At 39.1% G+C, this 25024-nt stretch overlaps 2 protein-coding genes and 1 long non-coding RNA gene across 8 annotated transcripts; 2 read left to right on the top strand and 1 right to left on the bottom strand.

The window, feature by feature from the left end:
• Positions 1–453: 453 nt before the first annotated feature.
• On the bottom strand, positions 454–19336 carry cfap100 (cilia and flagella associated protein 100). Of its 4 annotated transcripts, none has more exons than XM_088400274.1 (17): positions 18485–19336; positions 10380–10474; positions 4347–4453; positions 4212–4283; positions 4027–4136; positions 3734–3956; positions 3597–3661; positions 2667–2830; positions 2492–2572; positions 2234–2409; positions 2111–2168; positions 1971–2010; positions 1747–1901; positions 1416–1545; positions 1132–1334; positions 920–1013; positions 454–675 (listed from the first exon to the last, which is right to left on the bottom strand). In XM_088400274.1, the coding sequence occupies exons 3-17, from the start codon at positions 4381–4383 to the stop codon at positions 550–552; spliced, it is 1734 nt and encodes a 577-aa protein (XP_088256400.1). In that variant the 5' UTR covers positions 4384–4453; positions 10380–10474; positions 18485–19336; the 3' UTR covers positions 454–549. The 4 variants fall into 4 exon arrangements, with proteins under 4 accessions (XP_088256400.1, XP_088256328.1, XP_088256249.1 ...); XM_088400202.1 differs by lacking the exon at positions 18485–19336 and adding an exon at positions 16326–16403; XM_088400123.1 differs by lacking the exons at positions 10380–10474; positions 18485–19336 and adding an exon at positions 4897–5028.
• On the top strand, positions 3001–3696 carry LOC148403960 (uncharacterized). The gene is made up of 3 exons (XR_015863553.1): positions 3001–3297; positions 3370–3484; positions 3568–3696. It is a non-coding gene; the product is annotated as an uncharacterized LOC148403960 (long non-coding RNA).
• Positions 13276–24810, top strand: gabra4 (gamma-aminobutyric acid type A receptor subunit alpha4). Of its 3 annotated transcripts, none has more exons than XM_088400570.1 (10): positions 13276–13438; positions 13563–13700; positions 13791–13909; positions 14597–14664; positions 15591–15811; positions 16710–16792; positions 18687–18830; positions 19087–19239; positions 21414–21667; positions 23469–24810. In XM_088400570.1, the coding sequence occupies exons 2-10, from the start codon at positions 13615–13617 to the stop codon at positions 24012–24014; spliced, it is 1674 nt and encodes a 557-aa protein (XP_088256696.1). In that variant the 5' UTR covers positions 13276–13438; positions 13563–13614; the 3' UTR covers positions 24015–24810. The 3 variants fall into 3 exon arrangements, with proteins under 3 accessions (XP_088256696.1, XP_088256781.1, XP_088256620.1); XM_088400655.1 differs by lacking the exon at positions 13276–13438 and having other exon boundaries at positions 13459–13700; positions 21414–21475; positions 21578–21667; XM_088400494.1 differs by lacking the exon at positions 13276–13438 and having other exon boundaries at positions 13461–13700.
• Positions 24811–25024: the final 214 nt, after the last annotated feature.

Below are 25024 nucleotides of genomic sequence, written 5' to 3'. Positions count from 1 at the left end.
TGCGTGAGTCAAGGCTTCAAATAAACTATCAGTCATTGAAATTTGGAATGAAAAGAGTGCATAACTGAACTGGACACTATAGTTTTAAATTCTAGACGACTCATTCACTTTGTGCCACGTTTAACTCCTCAAATTGAGTGTATATAATAACTGACAGTAATTTCTAAACACAAACATCCATATAGTACCTTAAATATCAGAGTGTAGACCTGCCCTGCATTACCGACACTGAATAAACTTTCCCACAGATTTGCACTGCAAAAATGGAAACTAGTACAATACTATATTTATTTAATAATCAAAATGTTCATAATTTATTTCGCAATCAATCTAAAAGCTGGCCCAATACCCATATCAATGTGGACAAACCTGATCACCCTGACTAAAACATAAATTCACACAAACTTATGTACCCCCACCCCACACACAAAATAATGAGATTTGACACAATAATGCCTTGAATACTCTGCAGCAAGATCAAACTGCATGTATTTTTAATCATGTATATTGCCAGTCAAATCAGGCATCGCACGGTTTCATTTTGTGTCTTTAGTCAATATCTAAAGTTGCAAAGAAGTAGTCACTAAAGCCATCATCGGTAGGAGCACTTTCCACTTTTTTGACTTTGACCTTCCGAGCAGTGGGTAAGCATCTGGGCATTAGTTTGCGTCCACTCTGAAAGAGATAAGAATTTCAAATCTGACAGGTTGGCGTCTCAATGCCAATATAATTTAAATCAGAGCAGCCAGAATTTGTGATTCTACTGAAGATATTTTGTCCATATAGGGTTGCCATTCTCACATTCTCAACATTTAGTATGTGTACTATTGAATAATTCCACTGAATGCATATGTTAAATATAAAGTACCAGAGAGAGAGAAATAATTAAAATATTTTGGGAAAACTTTAAATAACTTACCGTTTTCTTGGCATCAGATAGGGATCTCTCCAAGTATCTCTTCATTCTTTCTATCTGTTTCTCTCTTTGCAATCTCATCTTTTCTTCACGTTGCCTCAAAAAATAATTTTTAACGTGTCATGCATTGCAGTCAGTACAATAACGGGTTGACGTAAATTTCTAAGGTAACATCTACCAATGTCAAGGCATGGCTGCAGATCACAAAGACATACCTGGTCCTCCTCTCGCTGTCCTTGATCTTTTGCATGGTTTCCAAACTTTCCTTGGGGATGTCTTCGATGGAGTGCAGCAGTGAAGACATCTGCTTCTCGATGCTGGCCAGCTTCTCCAAGGTGCTATGGCTGTTCACCCTATCATCCACACAGCACCTATATACCTCTGATACTTTCTCGCCGAGCGCCCTCATCATATCATCCTGCGATCGAGAAGGCAGATCCATGAAATAAATGTCCTTACATCTGTAAAATGTGGTGAAACCTGTTTTCTATTTCCTCACCTCATCTTGTGTGTTCAGCAAGACGTGGAGCTTCACCTTCATTTTCAGCTTTGAAGCTTTTGTTTTCTCTTCCTCAACTCGCTTGTTCATGTCATCTATTTGCTGGGTCAGAAGTTCCTCCTCCTTTTCACTTAAAGCGGACAAAATATAGAAAATTGACTTTTAAGGGGTCAAGTAAAGTAAGTCAAAGTCGAGTCAAGGGTAAATTAAGTCAAAAATCTTCTTTACACTGATATGATTACGCGGCCACACTCATTTAAACATAGCCAACAAACGGGAGAAATAATAAAAAATGTTGTCATCATCATATTTATAAACATGTGCCAATTACGTCCGCTTCCTGATTTCCTCCATGGACTGTTTGAGCTCCTCCAATGTTTCCTCGGCTCTTGTAGAGTTCTTGATCAAGGACAAGTTCTGCTCAGTTAGCTCTGTCATCAGCTCAATAAGTTGCTTAGGATCAGTGAAGTACAACTCTGGGTCATCCTGCATGGATGCAACATTTAATAAGTCAGAAAAGAATACTAAGCTGCAATAGATTTCAATAAAACTGACCTCATACTCTGAAATATCTGGTTCAGACACTTTTGTGGCCCTAAAATGTGAAGACAAATATTTAGGAAGGGTGTTTAAAAAAATCGCAAATATTTATTTCATGTAGTAATGGTGTGTAGAATGCTGTGTGTGGTGAACACCTGGCGCGCTCTGCAGAGGACTGTCTGGGCCGGGCACCTTCAAGGTTGCTCTCCAGTTCTGTGTGTGCAATAATCCAAAAATCAGAACAGCAAAAAAAGAGTATCTTGTAAAGAACTTCTTACCTGGCTTGAAATCTGCGTCGTCAAGGTCCTTGTTCTGTTCATCATCTGTGTTTTTTTTAACTTTATTGAGAAGCTTTTCCCTCTGGGCTTCCTGCCACTCCAGAGGAGACAACTTGAAGAGAAGGTCCTTGTATCGTTTGTACTCTTTGAGGATTTCTTCATAATTTGCAACTTCACTAATATGAGAAGACTTGATTTAGATAAGCAATATATTCAGATTACCATAGTCACAGTGAGTTCTTTGAAGAAAAGGGCCACCTTCTTAGCATTGATATTTCAGAAGTCAACTTTTGGATCTCAGCAGTTTTCTCCTGTTTGGACTTCACCTCTTGTTCAAAACTGACAACAGAAACAAAATTAATTAATTAAAATTAATTTTCGTTTTATCCTGCATTTCCAGCTAACCCTATACTTTCCATGAGTAGATTTTTACATTGTTTGGGCCTCCAAAGACTTCTTCTCATTGTCCCTCATTAACACTGCAAAACTCTGATTGTCCTTCTCAATGGTCTTCTCCAACTCCTTCAGCTCTCTCTCCTTTTTTGCGATGGCCTTGTCCATCTTACAAATCTCCGACTTCTTTGTCATTAGTGATACCTGAGGAAGAGGGGAGGTGGAGAGACGGTGGTTTCTTGGGTTAAAAAATAGAAACGCCTCTGAAATGTATTCTACGTGTTGAAATAATTGGATAGTGAAGCCTGACCGTGGGCCTCATGTCTTTGCTTCAACAAAGCTTTGTCTAGCTTCAGAGAGTTCCTTTTAACTCCCAATCATACATACCTCCCTTCTTCTCTTATCTTCCTGTATATGCCTGCGAGAGGCCCTCACTAGTTATGAGTAGAATGTCTTTCATCTTTTTTTAGTTCGAAAGATGTTCTTTCTCTTTAAGTCAACTCTGTAGCTTTTATTCATAAATTGTTGTAGATCAGGATTGTTTTTCTTTGTTATAGAAAGGACATACATGTTGAAGTAGTTGCATCTAAGTTATCCCATATTTACTCAATGTTTAAGTAACTTCATACATGTTATCTCACTTAATATCTGTTGAAGTGTTTGGACAAAAGGTATCCGATTATTTACTCAATATTATTATTGTGTGAAACTTAGCAAGAAATTCTAGTTGCATTGTTCCACAGGAAAACGGCACTCAAAACCTTTCGAGACATCTAATCACAGTCGAGGACGAGGCTGAGGAGTACCAGGACATCTGCACTGCCAAGGTCACGGGACGGCTAAGACCTTCGTTACAGTGTTAGTAATGTAACCCTTTACTCATGTTATGAGTGATTTTTCAACAACATTAATTATAGTGAACCTCTTTCATATTCCTCTAGGTTATTAAAGTCTGAGTGCAGTTGTTTACCTCCAACACTGCCTTCTGACGTTCCATGGAGATCATGTCATATTTAGATTCTCTCACGATGTTTTCTATGAATAAATAAGACACAATGAATTCAAATGTAGGTTGTGAAGATACGTTTCCAATCGCTTTCCACTTACTTTGTTTAAACAAAGCAATCTTCAGCCCACGTCTTGCGGTTGTTTGTGTTTGGAGTGTTGGCTTACTCTTGGCTTGCTTCATCATTTTTACTTTGTCTTTTTCCTTCTCTTCTTCTTCCTCCTCTTTTAGCTGCTTGAAAAGTGCTTTTCTCTGCTCTGCCATTATTTGAGTAGCATGATTTGTCTTCTTGTGAATTGGGAGGGACAGGAAGTAACGCATCTCCTGAGCAAGGAGGACAAGATATATAGCGACTAATAGAGTAGAAGATTTGCATACACAAACAGATACGCACCAATTGTCGCTGATCTTTTTCAACTAAACTTTGTTGAAGAATGCTTTTCCCATCGAGTGAGTTTAATTGACTCTGAGGTGTCTCTCTCTTCATGCTTCTCCTCCTAACATCTACAGACATACAGTGAGGAAAATATGTTTTTTCAATAATTTCTTTCTGTATGTAAGCATGGCACACTGCTTTACCTGGTTTGCTGGATTTGACGTCGCCATTCTGTTTTGATGCAAGACTATCTGAGGAAATTGCCGGACATTCAGCTGTTGATAAAAAAAATGCAGTAATGAGCTTCTGTTCTTTATGCTGTTATATCCAATACTTACTGGAATGTGGCATCATGTCTAATGTGGTTTGATGCATGTAGCCAGTGATATGTTGAACTGACTACTGGTTGGCGGCCAGGCCAGGATGCCTCCAGCTCACCTGAGTTCTGATGAAGACAAGCAGTATAAAAAAAGGATGAATGGACCGTTTGCAAAAGTGTAGAAACTAAATTGCATCAATATTTGGTCACTTGCATATACTGTAACAAAAAAAAACAAGTTAGCAATCGTGTCATTTTTTCCTATGCAGCTCCTACTAATTTTTTATTCGGAAAAAATCTATACATAACAGAAAAAATATCATTATTATTATAATTATGAATGTATGAAATGAATGTTTTATAAATGTATTTTAGTTTTACTGATGTATGACAAGGCAAACAATAACTAATCAAGCGACACAATCACTGCCTATCATGCTCAGAAAGTTATCTTAGTCGCATTTAGATTACGTTAACTAGTAGTTTACGTTAGCATTACATCACACACGCAACGCTCACTCCGTTGAACACGATTGCGCAATATCGCTTCACAATAATTTTAAACTAACCTACTGCACTATGATGATATCCAAGATATTGATTAAATTTAGCAACAAGACAAAATAACGATAAAATCATGAATAAAGAACAAGCAACGAACGCTTCGAGCCTCTTCTGTGTACTGTTGTCATGGTAACTGGTTACCGGGATTTGTTGCTGTTATTCAATCCGCTCGTCTTCACGGGTTAACTACACTGTAGGTAATTCTTATAATTTAACTCTGCAGCCATTCTTATCGGACAAAAAGCATTTAAAATCAAAATCAACCAGATTAATTTTGTGTGGCAATCAAATGAATTAACCGCTAGATGGCGTTAAGAAGTCATATGAACAGATTTAGCTGGCACAGACGAGAGGAAATACAATTATTTATTTCTATTGTGCAAACAACGCCGACTATTTTTTTTATAATAATTAATTACATCTATAAATTGTGTTAAAAAAATATGTAATTTTGTTTAGACGAAATAAAAAATATTCCGGATGTGGTCTGGTAGAGTCCTCTGATTAGCAATGTGCATGAGTGGGTATACTTAGAACCGAAGAGCGTCCTGTTACTCCCCCGCATCCACACATGACCCTGCACATCTCAGCTGAATAAAAAAAAAAAAAAAAAAAGAAAAAAAAAAGAAAAGTAGCCCACACACTACACTCCCTTGTAGGAAATCCCAGGTTAAAATAGCGCAAACTCACGGGGGAGTGAGTTGGCCCTCAAAAGGTCACGTTGCGTAAGAAGACAAAAATTGAGACGTTCACATTTGAAGCAAGTCATCTTATATTGAGTTCTTTTGAAAAAAAAAAAAATCAAGCATTGGTATTGACATCATTAAGCAGTATAGAAAATGGATGGGTGGAAGGAGGACACACAGCTCATTTTTTTAAATGATCAGTTCTTCCTTCCACTGCCCTTTAATCTACACTAGGTGGTGGTTTCTCTAAAAAACACCGCTTTAAAAGTTTTCCCGATTAATAATTCTATTGGCTGATTTTTTGCCATAGAAACTAGGCCCTAATCACATGTTTTCTTGAAATTATTATTTTTTTCTCCCGCTTTTAAAATAAATGTGCTTCTCCCCTTGTTCAGCATTTGAGCATCAAATGTTGACTGGCATTCCTTCCATCACTTGGCCTGATTGCATTGAGGGCTGTGTGAGGAGGAGGAGGAGGAGGAGGAGGAGGAGGAGGAGGAGGAGGAGGAGGAGGAGGAAGATGATGAAGAAGAAGGGGATTGTCGTGCCGTAGACTTAGTACTTACTTTTTGTTGTTGCAGAGAATATGTTCCAAAATATGTTCCAAACATCACCACCACCATGTTAGCATGTTTTATTTATTTATTTAAGGCCGCATAACTCTGTCAAGCATGCGAATAGTAATTAATCAGCATAATACTCTGTAAAATGGTATCTGCCAAAGCTTTGAAATGTAATGAGTATGCACAATTGATTATAATTGGTAGCATATACGCATATGCCGTTTAATTGAATTAATTATTGCACTGTGAATTGAGAATTGGAACACATTCTAAATATAGGGTGCTCACAAGTTAATCCCCGGTAACAATGAATAACAATTTAGTGGGTGCAAATTCAATTGTCAGTTTGACACTAAGCAAAGAAACAAATTGAATCCCACCAACATAGTAGTTTTTATTGAAGTGTTTGAACAAAAAAGTCTAATCACTTTTATGTAACAACTGCCTATTAAGACCGGAACAATAATAAGAAGTTTGTAGTCGTTGGCGGCAGCAAATTACAGGATGTAGCTGCAAAAAGAAAATGTTGTGGTAGCGATTCTTTTACAATGAGCAGACAATATGAATGATCCGATCTTGTGTGACATCCATGTAATTGATTAAGTACTTTCATATCATCAGTAAAATTTGAATAAAGTGACAGATTGCTCTAAATACAATCCCCGACAGGGGCAGAAACAAAACAAAAAAATGATAGACTGAGACAAAGGAGGGCTGCGCCAATGTGCAAGTGGTCACAACCAACTTCAATCACGTGAGAATGGGAAGTGGAAGAAATAGAGGTGACTCATGTGTTGTGGTGTGGTACATTATCTTTGACATTATTTCTCAACATCATTTTTGAGGATGATCAGCCCCACATTTAAAAGTGGCCATCAATCACAGATAAACCACAGATTCCTCATCAGTTCCATGTCACAACATACAATGAACGACTCCCCACTGCAAACCCAGAGCACTGAAGTAATGAGACGGAAAGATGGAAAATACTAACAAGGCCCAAGAAGATAGAGCAGCAAACCAAGTCGTCATGAGTGTACCGAATCCAATAAAGTATACACAATGTATTTGTGTGCAATGACCAGAAACCACTTAAGTCGAGACGTATTTGCACAATGACAATGATTTTGCCTTGATATATCACCTCACTAGATTAGAAATAAAAGAACATTAGCGTTGTTGTTTTGACTGCACAATGATTGATTCATTTTCTCTGGACCCGATAAGACTGCCTCACTATGTTGTGCCATGCATTTGTGTAGAATCCACTGAGATGTAAAAGTCTTATCAATCAGCCTTGGTGCTTTCTTTACTCATGTAGTAGTAGTATCGTGCTATATGTTAGCATTTGATCAATTACAAAATCAAATGAAATGAGCAAATGAGTGACTGAATTATAACAAGTCAAATGGATCTGGATCTTACCTAGGTTGTTATCTTGCAATATGGTACCTTTAAGGGAAGAAGTAAATTTAGCATCCATCTGCCTTGGTGTTTTTGATATTCATGTTAGTAATCAATCAATTCTAATGTAATTAACCTGTGAGCGTGTTAGCATTTAGCCAATTTGTATTATTTGCACTATTTCTTCAAAAACTGGTTACTGTCGCAATCAAAACTCACAATTATTTTTATTTGAAGTTTTCTATATTATTGACCCAAAAAGTCTTCCCAAAAACCTTTCCACTTATTTCTCCATTTGAAATGTGAACAATGTGCCTTTCAGTCAGTGGACATACTGCTGCATGTTATGAGGGTTCTGTCTGTGCCTGACGGCTTTCATCTGAACAATAATAATCCTCACATAATTGAAATTATTTTTAACAGACAGATGCTTACTTGTCTCGATGGGAGAGAATGTTGGGCAAGTGGGTGACAATTAAAGAGAAATGTTTAACTGGAGAAATAAGGATGGAAAATATAAATAGCATTTCAATAGCATTTCATTATTATTATTATTATTATTATTTTACTATTTAGCTTGTTTAGGGTCTCGGGTGAGTTGGAATCTCTCTTTGGGCGAGGTGGGCTGCCATGAATTGGTTACTCGTCCGCGAGATTTATACAGTACTATGTGGATTCATGTTTTTATCAGTATACTTCAAAAATGTTTAATTGAAGAGTTGACTTCCCCACCTCAGCTATGTTAATTGCCATTGAGACTGCAAGAACGAGGGATCCACACATCTTAGACTAAACCTCTAATGATGAAGGATAATGAGTTCTTTCACCTTGGCCTACAAATTTCCCTCATTTAAACCCACTAATCAGCCTAAATCCAGATCCATTAACTCTGAAAGCTCCTAGTTGTTTTGAAAACTCTTTGATTTTTGTTTCTCAATAAAAAGATAGTTTGATGCTGACAATGTGCCATTAAATCGGGGGGACCTCTGAGGGTACGATCATCTATAACAATTTACTGTCAAAATCCATATTACCATGGCAACCTATTTTCCTTGAAATAATGACATGTTTTGGAGGAAACTTTTTTTTACGTATCAAACAATTTCATCTGTTCAATTGAATACCTTTTTTGATTCACAAGCGTCTTGTGCTCAAAGTACACGATTTGAAAGAGGACTTTGACTGCCTCAAGATGTAAAAATAGATTAGCTTTTAATCAGATGACAATTGCAAGCAAGTCCTTCTTGCTTGAAGTGCTTCACCACTCAAGAGACCAAAAAAAAGGCGATTTGGGTTAGATTCTTTTCTGCTGCCGCTTTATTCCACTGAGAGTTGTCTCATTTTCTTTTGCAGCTATATGACAACTGCAAAAGCAGCCCATGCAACCTGGTGCTGCAACAGTGACTTAAGTCACTGAGAAAAATCCCACAATATTGTTTATTCAGCACTCATGTGCTTGCATCGAAAATCAAAAATACTTGCGCATACATTTTCACATTCTGGTTCTGTTTGGCTTTAGTTGCCCATTAATAATAATTTGACTTTTTGTTGTCCATGCATTTTTCCATTTTACTTGCCAAACTGATCTTTAGATAAGAGAAATCATATGATGAAGCAATTACTGTATATAATAAGACATTTATTTCATTTTACCTTCACATTTGTGCTTTTGAGGCTTCCTGTTATGTGGAATGTAATATAGAAACACCACATGAAAATAAATTTAAGACGGGTACACTGATTTAGTGGCTAATGCCCCAAGGTCATATTGACATTATTGTCATGACGTATCCAGATCGAGATCATATTAACCATCAGGGGTTGTGCACAAACAGGATCCCGAGAATATTGTGAAAATTTAACAATACCATCCAACAATTTTGGTGAAGATTAGCGTTTGACCTGACAATTGACGATTTTCTCACAGATACGGAAGGAAGTGCAGTCACGATTCATTAGCACCTTGAAAACACAAATGTCTTTGGGGAAAACATCTCTGCTCGTGAATAACATAATTGGGACAGCTCAAGAACTCGGGGATGGGAAGAAGCTCACACACAACCTAACAAAGCTGTCACTTGCACACACACGTGCACACAGAGCAAATTAATGAGGCACGGATGTAATAAAGAAAAGATGTTTTGTCTGCAGGAGGGAAATTCTTACAAAAAAAAGTTTCATTTCAAGAGATATTACAGTAATAAAATTACACACTAGTTCAAAAGTGAAGGGATTCCACATAAGAGCCCAGTAACAGTCTGGCCTATATGTCATTGTTGGAAATTTGGCCATTGGTCCTCTCTTGAGAAGTTCCGCTGAGAGATCAACACTATTTTAAGTCTGCCTATTTATACAGCACCGCCTCAATGGAGAGGTGAAACAAAGCGAGAACATCCCAGCAATCAGGCCAGGAAACTGAGAGCGTACATAGATCCAAATTAAATTTCCATGATGAGAAAACGTAAACTGATCCCAACATACATAAATATTAAAAAATACATATAACATTAATATATATAATATAATATATTATAAAATATATATTATATATATATATATATATATATAATATATATATTATTATATATATTATATTTTTTACAGGAATATTACTACAGAAACAAACGTTCGTTAGCCTGATTCTCTGAGTTAGATGCATGTTTTTTTTTTTTCGGTTTTTTATCCCCCTGCTTGGTGGACTCCTTTATGGTGAGTTAAAGTCTGCCCTCCAGGCAACTGCTGCTAAATTGCTGCAAGCTACTCGGGCCTTGTTTTTTGTTTCTATTCACACATCTGCTAAGGTGAAAATGGCATTCAAAAGGAAACTTTCATCACCATGTTTCTGTCGCAACTGTCATGGCTCAGCAAAAGAGATCAGTGAAGTCTTGAGGCTGCATCTGCTGCTGCTGGAGGGGGTCTACGCTGGCCTGCTGTGGAGAAGAATGAGGAAGTTGAGCACAAGCAAAAGAGCAAAAATCAAGACTCCTCATAATAAAGCATGAGTGCTTTTTGAGTAATAAATACACGTTAAAAGTGACGTAATTATAATTCATACATTTGATGGTGTTGATTTAACACCGTTTGATGGTGAGGAAATAGTTTCATCCAATGCATGCTTCTTCTTGCCTCTACTGCCGACCATGTTCCCTACGGGTTCTGCTGATAATTGTCACACGAATTAACATAGAAATGTGGGAATGCTTCTTTTATGTCTGAGTTGATGGGATAAAAACGCTACCGCCTACAACAGACGTGCTCATATTCAGGCAAAAATGATCTTCAATCACTTCAATCACCTTTTTGTTAAATTAAGAATTCATCACTGGAACAAAATGGAGTAAATTAAGTATGAAAAGATGCTGATTTTTGTAAAGTCTTCATTTCAAATCTAATTGATAAACACTTACAGCAATACGTATGATTTCCTTAATCTTGATTTTCACCTTCCACTTATTTCTCTCAGTCCGGTGACGTCAAATTGCTAACCAAACGATCCTTTTAAATGAGGCCAAGTTCTAAACTTGGATGTCGGGACAGCAGCAATCCAGGGCTGTTGCACTTCAGGGTAATTGAGAGGACACATTTATTATATTGCAGAATGAAGCCATTCATATCTATTTCAATGACACCTTTGTCAACCGTTTGAATCCTTTTCATTTCTTTTGGAGCGACAAGAGCTTGACTTGGAAGGAAATTACTTCTGTCATGCAGGATAAGAGTCAAATGGGATTTACTGTTGTTTCCATAAACACATGGCCATTTTAACCAATTTTTAAAATGTGAAAGACCCAACAACACACGGTGAGGAAGAACTGGCAAGTGTGTGTTCTTTTCGAGATGACCATCACCACGCACGTAACAATATGCCCATCGACAATAGCAAGTCTCCTCTTCCAAACCAGATGTCTTTTATAGCACCAAACCTGACCTGTGAGAGGCTGGGGAGAAAAAAAACGAAAAAAGAAGAAACAACCCTCCTTATTTAAAGATGGGCTTATATCGTTAAATGTTTAATATTATAGAGTTTTTTTTCCTGCATCATGCAACAAATCGTATCCAACTTCGGCAGTTCAATTGTATGAAAGCAAGTCGCAGGTCTCATTTAACTGTTTCTGCCACGTGCCGAGAGCTTCCGATGTGTTACACTGCAATTGCTGCCGAGTAGCGGTACTCGTAAGACTGTGTAGAAGAAAAAAAGGGGGGGAAACACACACAAATACACACACAGACAAAAACTAGGTTATAGCAGTTATTTCTGCAAAGCAGAAAGAGAGAGTTTCAAGGAATCTATCTACCTACATAGTACCTATCTAACCAACACATTCATCTGTCTATCCATCCAAGCTCACAACACAATAGACTTTCTTTATTCTATTTGTTTTGGACATTTAAAAACGTCCTGCTCTTTCACGTTAATCCAAATGATTTTCCAATCAGTTGCAGTAACCAAACGTACAAAAATAAATAAAAGGTAAAAAAAAAGAAGAAGAAATAAACAGACTTGGATGAAAGCCTGCTCCCACAAAGCACATGCGTATTACTCATCCCCCACAGTGCCGCCTTGTTCTCGTGTGTTGTGGGTGGACTGGGGTGGGTGGCTGTGCAGGGAATTGGGAAATGTGTGTTTTTTGCATGTAAGAAATCGACAAGATGCTTCCTCGACTTACCGTGATTGCGCAATTTTCTTTCGAGGTAAGTCATTATACATGTGAACTAAAAAGTCTTTTTATTCTGCAGAATTTACCTTAGCTACAGAACCGCACACATGCACTATAGTATTCATCTGACACACACGCACGCACGCACACAAACACACACACACACATACACACACACACACTGAATGTCTTTTACTTGTCCCAGGTGCAGTGAAATCTGTGAAGCAGCATGTGGCTTGTCCCACTTCCCCTACCTGTGTCCCTGCCTGTGTGTGTATTGCGACAAGACTGACCCATTTGAATCTCAAAAATGCAGTACAGATGAGTACAGTCCAAACTATGCAAGTCCACACCATTTGAAACATAATGGCGTTAAATGCCACTGAGTGGCAAAGCAAGGGGGAAGCACAAGAACAATCAGGGTCAGTCACCAAGCGCAGATGTGCTTCCGTCATCTGTCAGACTTTAGGAAACCGCATTTAAAGAGAATGAAAAGAGACATGATTGATTGGCCATGAATGAAATCCACCGTGACCACTCCCACAGCAGCGCAGCCTTCCCTTTCGCAGATCAGCTCATCAAAATGATCAACAAAGGTTTTAAACCTCTCTGCGCAGATTTACCCCGCACGGGATTCACCTGACTGTCACAAGATAATCTTCTTTAGGATGCATATGCAGCATGGTGGAGTCCAATCAAGTATTTCACTTCTCTTTTTCCACTGAATCTTGAAATGTTTCTGAAAGCCGATGTCTGTTCCGTTAACCAGGGTTGCAATCGTTCCCCCCCACCACTTTTGCATGCCTGTTTTCTCAAACATCTTGAAATTACAGGAAATGTAGCTTCTTTCCCTCGATGCCCTTTACACCAGGGTAAAGTTGTGCAAAGAAACTCCGAGGGGAGGACGCCTGATGTGTAATATGCAAAGCAGCAGGGGAGGTCACAGCCACACTGTCAGGAAACACCAAATGCTGAGAGGACGAGGCCATACTGTCCTTATGTGAACCGCCTCTTTTCTTTACGAATGTTGGGATCATGCAAAGAATTGTTTTACGAAAGCATATTGGAGGAAAAAAAAACAGCAAAGGCAAGCTGTAAGGATGGGAGGGTAAGACGCACGTAGAAGCAAAGAGAGTGAAGGAGAAGGCGGATTTGCTTCTTTCTGTGGATGCAAGTGCAAAGAAAATGAGCAGCAGCTAAAATCCAGGCTGGAGGGAGGTGTGACCGGGCTGGAAGGTGCGTGCGTACGTGCGTGCGTATTTGGCGCGTCTGCAGCGGAGGAGAGACTGCATGCGGCCGGGAGAACTTGCTCCGTCTGTGCGCCGCTCCATCTGACCTCTCCTCCTTCTCCTCCCTGAAGAGGCACTTGGAAGTGAGGAGATGTGAAGAAGCTTGAAGTATGGCATGCGAAGATGCTTTCTGCCAATACAAAGGCGCTGGCGACGACGATGCACCCCGTTTTTATGACTCTCTTATACTTTTTCTCTTTGGCGACTTGGTGAGTCCCAAATTTGGGTTACCGAAACTTCCTCTTTTCCCCCCCTTTGTCTTTTTTTTAACCTCTAAATTCTTCGACCTTCTTGTCTAGTGTTAAGAACACCACAGGACAGGCAAAGAAGGATGAAAGGATCTATCCGGGGAATTTTACGCGGATTTTAGACCGACTTCTAGACGGTTACGATAACAGACTGAGACCTGGATTCGGAGGTACGTGTTTTAAATTTGGTCATGATTTTATACGAAGTAAAAAACGCCCTTTGGGCAAAAAATAACGAGCTGTTTAATTCTACGCAATAGCCTCTGAAGTCAATATTAACTTACTTTTAATGAAGCAGAATGTGTGCGTAAATGGCCTTACATAACTCATATCGATTAAATAAATGGCGCAGTGATCTTTTTGGAACTTTGTGACGACATTTTCCCCCCCTCCGTGGGTTAAGACGACCAACAAACGGGACATCACGGCCCACGCAATGTCATACGGTATATCATATACTTTTAAAATCACACGCAGTGTGCTTATATAATCACATTATGGGACAAACGCTTAATGTACAGTTCAAGTGCTCAAAGTGCAGATTTGTTTCTCAAGCATGTCTGAAAGCAGTGTGCGTGTATTGCATTATTGCCAATCCACATTGGAGCTTATCCTCGCCGCAAAGGCTTCAGTCAAGTGCACATTTTTTTCACTAGAGGGCAAAAAAATCAAACAGGATTATGTTTTCCAAGCATTTTTAAACATCCATTAAGCAAGATGCGTCAGAGTGAAAGCCTTTTGACAAATTGAAGGCCTACAAGAGGGTGTTTACACCAAATATTAAGTGTGACTAAGACTAATGGATTGTGACTTGAAGGGGCATTTAAAGTTGAATGCGTGATTTAATGTCTCATCAGGTCCCGTGACCGAGGTCAAGACAGACATTTATGTGACAAGTTTTGGTCCTGTCTCAGATGTTGAAATGGTATGCACTCCGTTTCTTACAAATTCAGATTCTACTGCTCAAAAAAACGGTTCATCAAAGCCAATTGCATTTCTGGGATGTCCTCGCTCATTTAAGCCGAGTAGAAGTATAAATGTTTTTCTCGTTAACCAATTTTTAATATATGAGCGACACATGTAATAAAACATAATATAATAATAGAAAGTGTGTGTTACACCAAGTACAACCTAAAAAATAGCAAATTCTCCAAGTACCACCACGATGACCAACATTCAAATACTGTACAGCATAGGAGGTGTATGTTTTCATAAAAATATTCGTATTGCAAGTCACTGTAACATCATGCACAACTTACTGTGCTAAATATAGGAAAATTGTAGTAAAAAGTGAAATACAACTGAGCTGTACCTGGCCAGTATTTTTTTTTTCATACCACTAGAGTAAGCCCAAGTACCAATAGATAATAGGATGGGTTTTCTCTAACTATGTAAATCCAGGCAAGTAAATTGGTGGCTTGATTCAGGTCTTTATTCCACTGTGAGCTTTTGCCTGACTGTGCATCTTCCTACCTATCTGCATGTACACTTAACCAGTTGAAACCAGTTAAGACCACTGAGTCACATATTGTCACGTGGGTTATCGTTTCGGACAGATTAGAGACCTTCTGCAGTTGGCAGAAAATGGCTCCACAGTCTTAATCTTTCTGGCATCTATTAAATAGTTCAACCGAGCGTTAAAGATAAAAGAACCAGTAAAAGCTTGCTCAGAACCTTTCAATTGGTGCCGTGACTTAGATCAGATCCATTACTTTGAACTAGAATATTTTGTTCATGGAGATTAGACGTTTTGGATTGAGGTTCCCTTTTTTGAGCAGTGTACAAATAGTTTCAGTCCACAAAATAATTAAGAATGTAATCAGATGTTTGCTTTGTCCATTCTTACGTTAGGAATACACAATGGACGTGTTCTTTCGTCAGACGTGGGTGGACCGCAGGTTGATGTATGAGGGTCCGATTGAGATTTTAAGGCTGAATAACTTGATGGTGACCAAAGTTTGGACGCCAGACACTTTCTTCAGGAACGGCAAGAAGTCAGTGGCCCACAACATGACGGCGCCCAACAAATTGTTCCGGATCATGAAGAACGGGACCATTCTCTACACCATGAGGTCCTGGGAGATGAACTTTCATAATTCATTGCTTGTCAAACTGATTTCCTGCAAGAGCCATCCCTGATGTCCAAATAGTAGTGAGCTTTAAAACTTTAAATTTGTAGGGCTCTATTTTTGTAGATAATGGTGCCAAAGACAGCAGCTCCTTATCCAGGCTCTCTGCAAATATTTGACAATTTTGGCAGACTGGTCTCTCTAGCAATCTGAGCGGGCTGGTGCAGCAGAAGGAATGTCTTGAGGACGCACCTGGTGGAGTGACAATTTGGTGGCAGAAAGTCAATTTAGACCCAGACTACATCTAAGACTGGTGCATGGTGGAGGGCTGGTCTAATATGACACATTTCCTTCCTAACTTTGCAAATGGGCCTGAGTCCATCTGAATTATCATATTAGAGTTTTAAAATGATCATCCCGCTGGGCGAGAACAGCAATTTGGGGGGTGGGGTTGTCATAATAATAATAATAATAAAATAATAATAATAATAATAATAATAATGTTTTTATAACTCACCTTTCAATGCACTCAAGTTCACGGATCAATCATAAAATAGCATAAAAAATTTGAAAAAAAAAAGACTGATCAATGTCCTCCTCAGTGTGCAACTAGGCCACCACATTTATAGGGATTGAAAGAAGCAGTTTTGAATGGTCATGATTGAATGCAGCTGTGATCACTCCCACAGTGGAGCAGCCCTACCTTTAACCCGCCTCCGCATAGTGTTACGTGAAATACTGACAAAAACAGAGGCCTGTATTGAGTTGGTGCTGCTCCTATGGTAGAGGTGTTCACTGTTTATTGATTCAATTTTTAACACTTGAAATATTTGAGCAAAATGTAAATGCTTCCTGTCAGTCTTTCACTTTGTTTCCCTTTCTCCTGTCTTATGGCCAACAGATTGACAATCAGTGCAGAATGTCCCATGAAGCTTGTGGACTTCCCTATGGACGGACATGCGTGCCCCCTCAAGTTTGGAAGCTGTAAGTTTTGTGTGAGTGTGTGCTGCTCAATCACATGACTGTTCCCATTTTGGCACTGAAATGGATTATTTGCTGCAAAGCACAAAATGACAGTCGACTAATACTGAATAATGACGTAGTGTATTTCATTGTTGCACTTAGCAGTGAACAATGAAAGCTCAACTCAGCACCATTGTTTGGGGGGGGGTCTACCGGTCAGCAAAAATCTCAATTAAAGTCGCTACTCAAATAGAGCAGCTCATTCTTATCAGTCAGAAGCAGCCAGATAGAGATTTTATCTGCAAAAGAGAAACAAGGAATGGAAATCACATTTGCCTTTGTTCTTGGCCAATCTCCGTCAATTACACAGCATGATGATGACATTGTAGAGGACAAATTCCCAGTTTTCGGTTATTGTCACCTCCCGTCCCCCTCCTCCTTCTCCTGATGCTCACCTCCAGTCATGAGGAAACGACCCTGGATGTGATTTGGCCTGAAGCAAAGGAAAGGTCAGAATTCCTTCCTGTGCCCCAGGATAGCAAAGACCTATGCATATATTTTCCATATCTGGCATGTGTGTGTGTGTTTGTGTGTGCTCATTTCCCCCTCTTTCTCCTCTGCCTTCATTCCCCCGCGCTCTCTTTTTTTGCTTCTCCATCTGGACTTGTGTGCGCACTCCATGACACACCAGAGTCATTTCATTTTGGCAGCACAGTTAGTATCCTGCTGGTGTGGAGTCCCATAGGGAGTGGAAGGCAAAGACAGCTGTCATTTTGTTGTGCATTTTATTGAGTGGCCAAAGCACTCTGAAGGAAACATTGAGACATAAAATGCCATCTTGATATGGAATAAGTCAGCCACACAACAGGACTAATGGAATTTTTTGCAGAGTTGTCAGCAGAGTTGGAAAAAGTATTCAAGTAGAGATACTCATGTAAAAAAAAGACTGGTAAAAGCTGGTGGCACTGATCCTATGCCTCTATTTAGGTCAAAGTAAAGAACAGACTAAGGAACAGAAAAAAAAATCTTGATAATAAGACATTAAACAAACAAACAAACAAATAGATAAAATCTGTTAGCTGTCTTCCAAATTTGTGTTTTCAAAGTACTGGAATAAATTAAAAGAACTCAAAACATTATTTACGTAATCACACTACTTTATGTTAAAATTAAATGGAAAATTAAACAAATTAAGGTCAATAAAATGTTATGAAATATATTTCTCAGAGATTGATTGTAATCATGAAAATTTTTTTAAAAATCGTTGATTCTATAGCCAATTAAATGTGCATGTTGTCTTTTATTCCATTAGTGAAAAATATAAAGTATAAGTGTATATAAAGTATAAATAAAAGTGTTCTCATTTAAAGAACTTAAAGTTTGAATTTATTTTAAAATTCCGATAATTATAAATCTCTATTTGAGATGATGTAAAAAAACGTTACATCATTCAAAAATTATTTACATCAAGTGAAAACTTTCAGGTCAGAGTGATCATTTGGAATGATTAATGAAGCCAATTCAATTTAGGACTATTTGAAATCTTTGTTTTTCTTCACATTAAGAAATTAGGTGTCATGAAGTATTAAATGAATCATTTAAATCAAAGCTAAAATATGAGATGAGACAGATTACTTCAATTTTCACCTCATCCAATATTACATTTTTTATGTAGATCGATATTTACCACAAAAATTCTAACTGTGAACTAACCTTTGAAGTAGCCTTCGAAATGCATGCCCCAGCAGAATTTGCGATGAGTCAGTCCAAAAGTAAGCCTTAAGTATTAACCTTCAAGTTTCAAATGTGTTTAAACCCAAGCAAGGCAAGTCAGTACTTAAGTGCTGTCATTTTTCTCAGCCGAGCATGAGTCACTCTTCACTCAGTCATGTATTTTTTTTTTTTCTGTGCACAGATGCCTATCCCAAAACAGAGATGATCTATACTTGGACCAAAGGGCCCGAGCACTCCGTGGAGGTCCCTCCCGAGTCGTCAAGCTTGGTTCAGTACGATCTCATCGGCCAGACGGTCTCCAGTGAAACCATTAAATCCATCACAGGTGAGATTCTTTCCATTTCCACCTTGTCGGACATTTGTCGTGCTCTCTTTGGCTCAAGGGATATTCATCCCTTTTTACGTCAACGCCACATGCAAAATTAAACCAACATTTCATCAGCATCAAGGTTGACCTTGATGTTTTTTGAATTTTGCTGGAATTTTCGGATGACAAAATAAAACATGAGCTGCCCAAAGCTTTCATGAGTGAAATCTGTCAGACTGTTTTGTTCATCACGCTAATTCGTCTGATCCCACAGGTGAATATGTGGTGATGACGGTCTTCTTCCACTTGAAACGGAAAATGGGCTACTTCATGATTCAGACGTATATCCCTTGCATAATGACAGTCATCCTCTCCCAAGTGTCCTTCTGGATAAATAAAGAGTCGGTCCCAGCGCGCACAGTTTTCGGTACGTGGACCTCACTCATTGTGTTCAACCTTTTGGCTGGCTGTTAATTTGCTTGGAGTGCCTCCTCTCTGTGTGTAATTACGGCGGGTTATCAAGAGCTGCTGTACTGATACACATTTGTCTTTGAAAGCTAAGATTAGACATGAACAAAAGTCCTTTTCCTGCACCTTTTAAGTACAGTGGAGCCAACTACAATGAGAAGATGGGTACCTCAAAAAACAAAAGTGATTTCAACTTTTCTTTCATGCTTTAAACAGTTCAAGAAACACAAATAGAGAAAAACATGTTCCTTTGAGTTGTAATTTATATTTAAATGTGTTTGCTCTTGATCTTGGGTGTATGTACATTTATGAATTTGACCAAAGACTATTTGGATTTGAAGAAGAGGATACAAATAAATCAGTGAGGATACAGATTTGAAGTTACAGGGGAGCAAGAACTTCCCAGCCGACATAAATACAACACTTTTGTTTTTACTCCCATTTTTTAATGAGCTGAAGTTAAAGATTGAAGACATTTTCAGTACATCAATTTTGCTGATGCGTCATTATCCTCAGCTTGCGCCCAGAAGCTAGAAACCACCTAGCATTCTTATTTGGTTGCCTATGATTGACATGCAATTATATAGCGGTCACCTCCAGTTGCGAGTGGATGCATTTATGTTCAGGAAGGACTCTGTGGCACGCTAACGGTTCTGGTCTGTCAATGTAAAGGAGATTTTCCTCTAAATTCAATTATGGTTATTGGTTAAAGACACAGAGGACGAGTGGTGCACTGTTAGCATATAGAGCATCTTTCTATTTTTGTAGGAGCCGCGCATGACCTTGTATACACTCTGGTATATGCATTCATCTCGTCTAATTTTTTCATGGCAGCGTGACAGCGACAATGTGACATTCCATCTGAATCATTACATTGTGTCCTTTAGCGCTGTCATGCACACCTTTTCAATTGACTTCATCTGTGCCTATGGCTTTCTTACATTATATACATCACAGAGTGGATAGAGTAAATTTGGGCAATAAATAATGTAAATTAGTAGTTTTCAACTGCTGTCGCTCTGGGAATTATATTTTCTTAACTGTCATTAGGTCGCGACCCACTTCAAGAATTAAGAAAGAAAATGTATTGTCGAATTTTTTTTTATAAATTTGAAACATACACGTTACAGTAGTATTTACAGTAAATACAATAATGGTGTAAAAAACGTGCTTGTAAAATATTTGTCATGTTGGTAATACATAAATCCCCTTAGTTTTTTTCACATCACGATCCACCCACTTTTGGGTCTTGACCCACCTGCTTGAAATGACCCCCCCAAAAAAAGACATTAAAAATACATTGAATTAATTAAAAAAAACCCATTTTTTTCCCACACTGCACAGAGTTGCGAGTTTACTGTGGAATAAATATTCAGCTTAGTGCTGTTTGATCAAATCATGAAGAAGAAAACATATTTGCCATCTGTGGACACAACAAACTATCATACTTTGCATTTCATTTACACTACCACAGTCAAAACATTTCTGATTGTATACAGGAATGCGGATAGAAATAATGTTTTTGCAGGATATTACATGGTGACATTTATGTCACTGTTGGAAATGTTGCTGGCCATGTGACGTGCTCATTCGGAATTTTAACAAGGGTTTCCAAATAAACCAAACTGGGTTACTGCCGTACTGGGTCCGACTCCAAAAGGGACCAAGCCATTGCTGAGTTATTTAAACCCAGCATGTGAATAATTAATACATTAATCGTATATTTTTAGTGAGTGATACTAGCACACGATTGCACAATACAATGTTCCCTTGTATTTAATTACCATAACACAAAGATAATATTTTTTTAATGGCTTGTCTTGTTATTCTTCTCTCTCACCCTAAATCAGTTTACGATTGATCCTCATGGGGATACGTGGCATAGAAAATAGTTTGTATTACTCATTTGTCAAAACACGTTCTTGAGCTTGAAACACTGCTCATAAATGTGTACAAGCACCTTTGATGCAGTTTCTATTTTAGACATACATTACTGTTGTGCTTGCTTTAATGTGTCAGCGAGGCTCGCTGAGTTCACTTCCTTTAATCCCAAAGCGAAGTGAATTCAACATCCGACATCACTTTTTTTGTGTCATTTACTTACTTACAAACTCTCTTTTTGAACCCCTGAAGGCATCACCACGGTGCTGACCATGACGACTCTCAGCATCAGCGCTCGCCACTCCCTCCCCAAGGTGTCGTACGCCACGGCCATGGATTGGTTTATTGCCGTCTGCTTCGCCTTCGTTTTCTCTGCCCTCATCGAGTTTGCTGCTGTCAACTACTTCAACGCGCAGCTCGAGCGGGCTAAAAAGAAGCCGGCCAAATGCCCGCCTGTACCTCAAACCACGCCAGTCAAGGTCAAGGACACGGAGGAGGTGCTGCAGGTAAATGTCATGTCCTTCAAATATAAGCATGGCTGATAATCTGAGTGCAGTTTGAGCACTCAGCACACCTCTCACAAAATGTGCTTAGCAGACATTTAACTGACCTGAAGTGGCCATGACAGAAAAAGAGAAGGATGAGAATTTTGCTCCAACAAATTAATCTTAACCCGGTGTGAAAATGGATGGATGGACAGATGGGATGAGTGGATGGATGAATGGCTTCAAATTACTTTTAGAAATAGGCAAACAAACCCGTTCTATGATTATACCTCCCACAACGGCGCAGCCCTACCACACGCAGATCCACTGGTCTTCACTCGTCAATGTCAGGTCTTACCTGCCTCTGTGCAGGCCTTGAGCCTCACAGGATTTTTGTCCGTTACAAAAATAGAACTCTTTGTGTTCACATGCGTGTACTATAATAACGATCGTGCTAAAAAACACTTTATGATATGTAACCGTACTTTCTTTTTCAGACATAGACCTAAAGTAACAGCACAATATTAAGTCATAGGTGTAAAATTTCCCTTATTTATTTTTTATTATTTTTTTCATTTTAGTAAATTTTTGAAATCCATATTATTAAATGATGACTTTTTTTTCCCCACTGACATCTTTAAGTTGCCTCCTCCAGTCCAAATCCCACTATGGTGTAATCACGCCTGAATGCAGTCGGGTGACACCCGCACTTCAGTGGATTAAGTAGGTTGGCACGGCAACACAGCCTAGTTTCATCTGTATAGGTTTCCTAGAGAGCCCGCTGCTGGCGGGTGGAAATGCTATTTTACGCAAAAGCCGATCCTGTTGACCCTAGAAAAGATTGGACGTAAGGGTCACTGCGTGATGGGTCCACTTTGATAGCATTTCACACCTGCCGTGATGACAAGCAAACACACACAACTCGGTTATCCACATTGGACATTGAATATTTTCAGTTTCAGAGGTTGGGTGGGGGTGGATTATTTCTGCAAATGCTTTAGTGCCAGGCAGCTTCACACTCTTGCCTGTTGGAAAACATCAACTCCCAAAGGATAAGCTTCTTTGACTCTCTACTGCATTACTACTGTGATGCAGTGCTACCTACTTTCTGTCTTAAGCTTGTGTGAAATGAGTGAAATCCTTGATACGTGACATCTGCATTGCCGTCCGATTCGCCATGAAGGCCATCTGTGTGAGGGCCTCTGTAATCAGATCAATATGACAAGGTTTACACTCCGCCAACACACTTTTGCGATATAGGAGGATGAATGCAAGGAAAAAAATCAAACATTCACACGTAGACATGCACATTTCTGAATAATTGTGCTCACAGAGATGATCTTATAGCCTTTACTTTTGACATGGCTAGTTGTCACCCTTTGAATAAGCTGACTGACTAATCAGATGAATTATCCCAATGATCGGCCAAATTATTTTTATTCTTTTCTCAGAGTACAAGAATTTTTCTCCAGGTTTGCTGTTTATAAATAATTCTATTGAATCACAATTCAAAAGTTGCAATTTTCAAAATATTTTTTTCATTTATCATTCATACTTTTGTCATATTCAAGTTATTTCTGTGACCACTGTGGGTGTTTCTTTTCCACAACTTGTCCATATGCGTCGCATTATTACTTAGAATTAAACCGTTGGTTTTTTTCTTCAATTATCTCACTCCAAATATTTAAAAGCAGAGGAAGAAAAAATGCAGGTTATTGCTAAGACTACTAAAAGAAATACACCGTTCAGCTCCTTGTTCCAAGTTGTGCAAAACTCTGTGCATTCCCTTCCAGTGCAACTGACATCTTACTTGCTTTCACAGCAGAACCCAGACACCAACGGTAACCTGAGGAAGCGCATGAATTACATTTGCCACCAAGACTTGCGCAATCACCAGCGAGCCCAGTCCACGAGCAACATTTCAGGAGTGGGGCGAGCCCGACCGCCGAGACCTTTAAACAGCGGCGTCAACAGCAGCTCGCCCACCCTCTCCCGCTCCAGCCCCAAATCCGAGAGCGTGCTCAGCGTGGCTTCGTCGTCGGAAGTCAAACAGCTTGTGAAAAACGCGCCCCTGGCAGCGTCATCCACGCCAGACGTGACGGTAGGGACGCCGTGCAAGACGCAAAACGCCGCCGCCGCTTCCTTGCAGCATCTGCTGGGGCCCAAACTGGAGCGCCTCCAGATGATGGGGAACAAAGCGGAGCTCAAACAGACTCCCTGCTCCCAGCCCAGCGCTGCCGGGATGGGCGGAACCAGCAAAATTGACAAGTATGCACGGATCCTCTTTCCAGTGTCCTTTGGAGCATTTAACATGGTTTACTGGGTGGTTTACTTATCCAAGGACACCATGGTGGCCAAAGGAGGCTAGACTCTGGCAACAAGCATGGAGCACCATTTTGGTTCACAGATGGGAAGCGAATAAGGAATAAAAGCTGCCAAAACCAGAACAGACGTACCTTCATATCCCGAGAGAACACATGTTTTTATTAACAGCGAGCATGGGAACAAATCAACCAAATTATGAAATATTTCATTCGCTGTAAGGATGAAAACTAGCCCACTGGACAATGCTTTCCTCTTTTCATCTTGCTCAATGTGTATTTAAAGGTCTTCACTGCAGTCAAGATAACGCATGATATTTTTCTATCCTGCATCTGTGTGGATGTGTGCACCGCCATTCTAAAACTGTAAATAGGTTTATTTGTACGAACTGATTTGATTAATTACAGTGTGCTGACAATTGAATATTAAGACCTTATGAAAGCAAGTCTTTATTATGGAAGAAAGAGTTCAGGGTTTCTGGTTTCGTGACCAGCGTAAATTCGCGTGAATGCCGATTAGACCTGAAGTTGCTACATTTTTAAAGGGGCACGGGGTGTTAATAGAGCCTAGGATGTTAAGAGCGAGCATTAATCTAATATTAGACGGATGATCTCAATCTATAGTCAATCACTGGAAAACAAGAATTAGGAGATCTGGCAGACACAAACTTGTAAGGTCTCATTGTTAATTAATATTCCAATAAGCTTCTTTCCTAATAGCAATGGCAATTGACTGCGTAGTCAAGAATTGTGCAAGGGTTCAACTCACGTCACGTGATTTCACAGCACAGACAAACGGCTTTTGGCTAGTCCGTCACTGCAACAATAAAGTTTTTAGCTGAGTGACTGTTTTGTGTTAATTTGGAAATTCTATCATTCATACATCTAAATGCAGTGGTGCCTTGAGATACAAACTTAACTGGTTCAGATCTTATCTTAAATCATCTTTTCCCATTGATGTTAATGTAAATGTCATTAATTTGTTCCAGCCTCCTAAAAAAACATGTTTTTAAACAAGAAAAGATATACATATTATATATATATATATATATATATA

Source organism: Syngnathus floridae, chromosome 1, assembly GCF_059516105.1.
Source record: "Syngnathus floridae isolate MCC-2025c chromosome 1, RoL_Sflo_1.0, whole genome shotgun sequence".
NCBI lineage: Eukaryota > Metazoa > Chordata > Actinopteri > Syngnathiformes > Syngnathidae > Syngnathus > Syngnathus floridae.
Note: the sequence above shows the minus strand (reverse complement) of the source record. Positions and strands in the feature narration are given on the sequence as shown.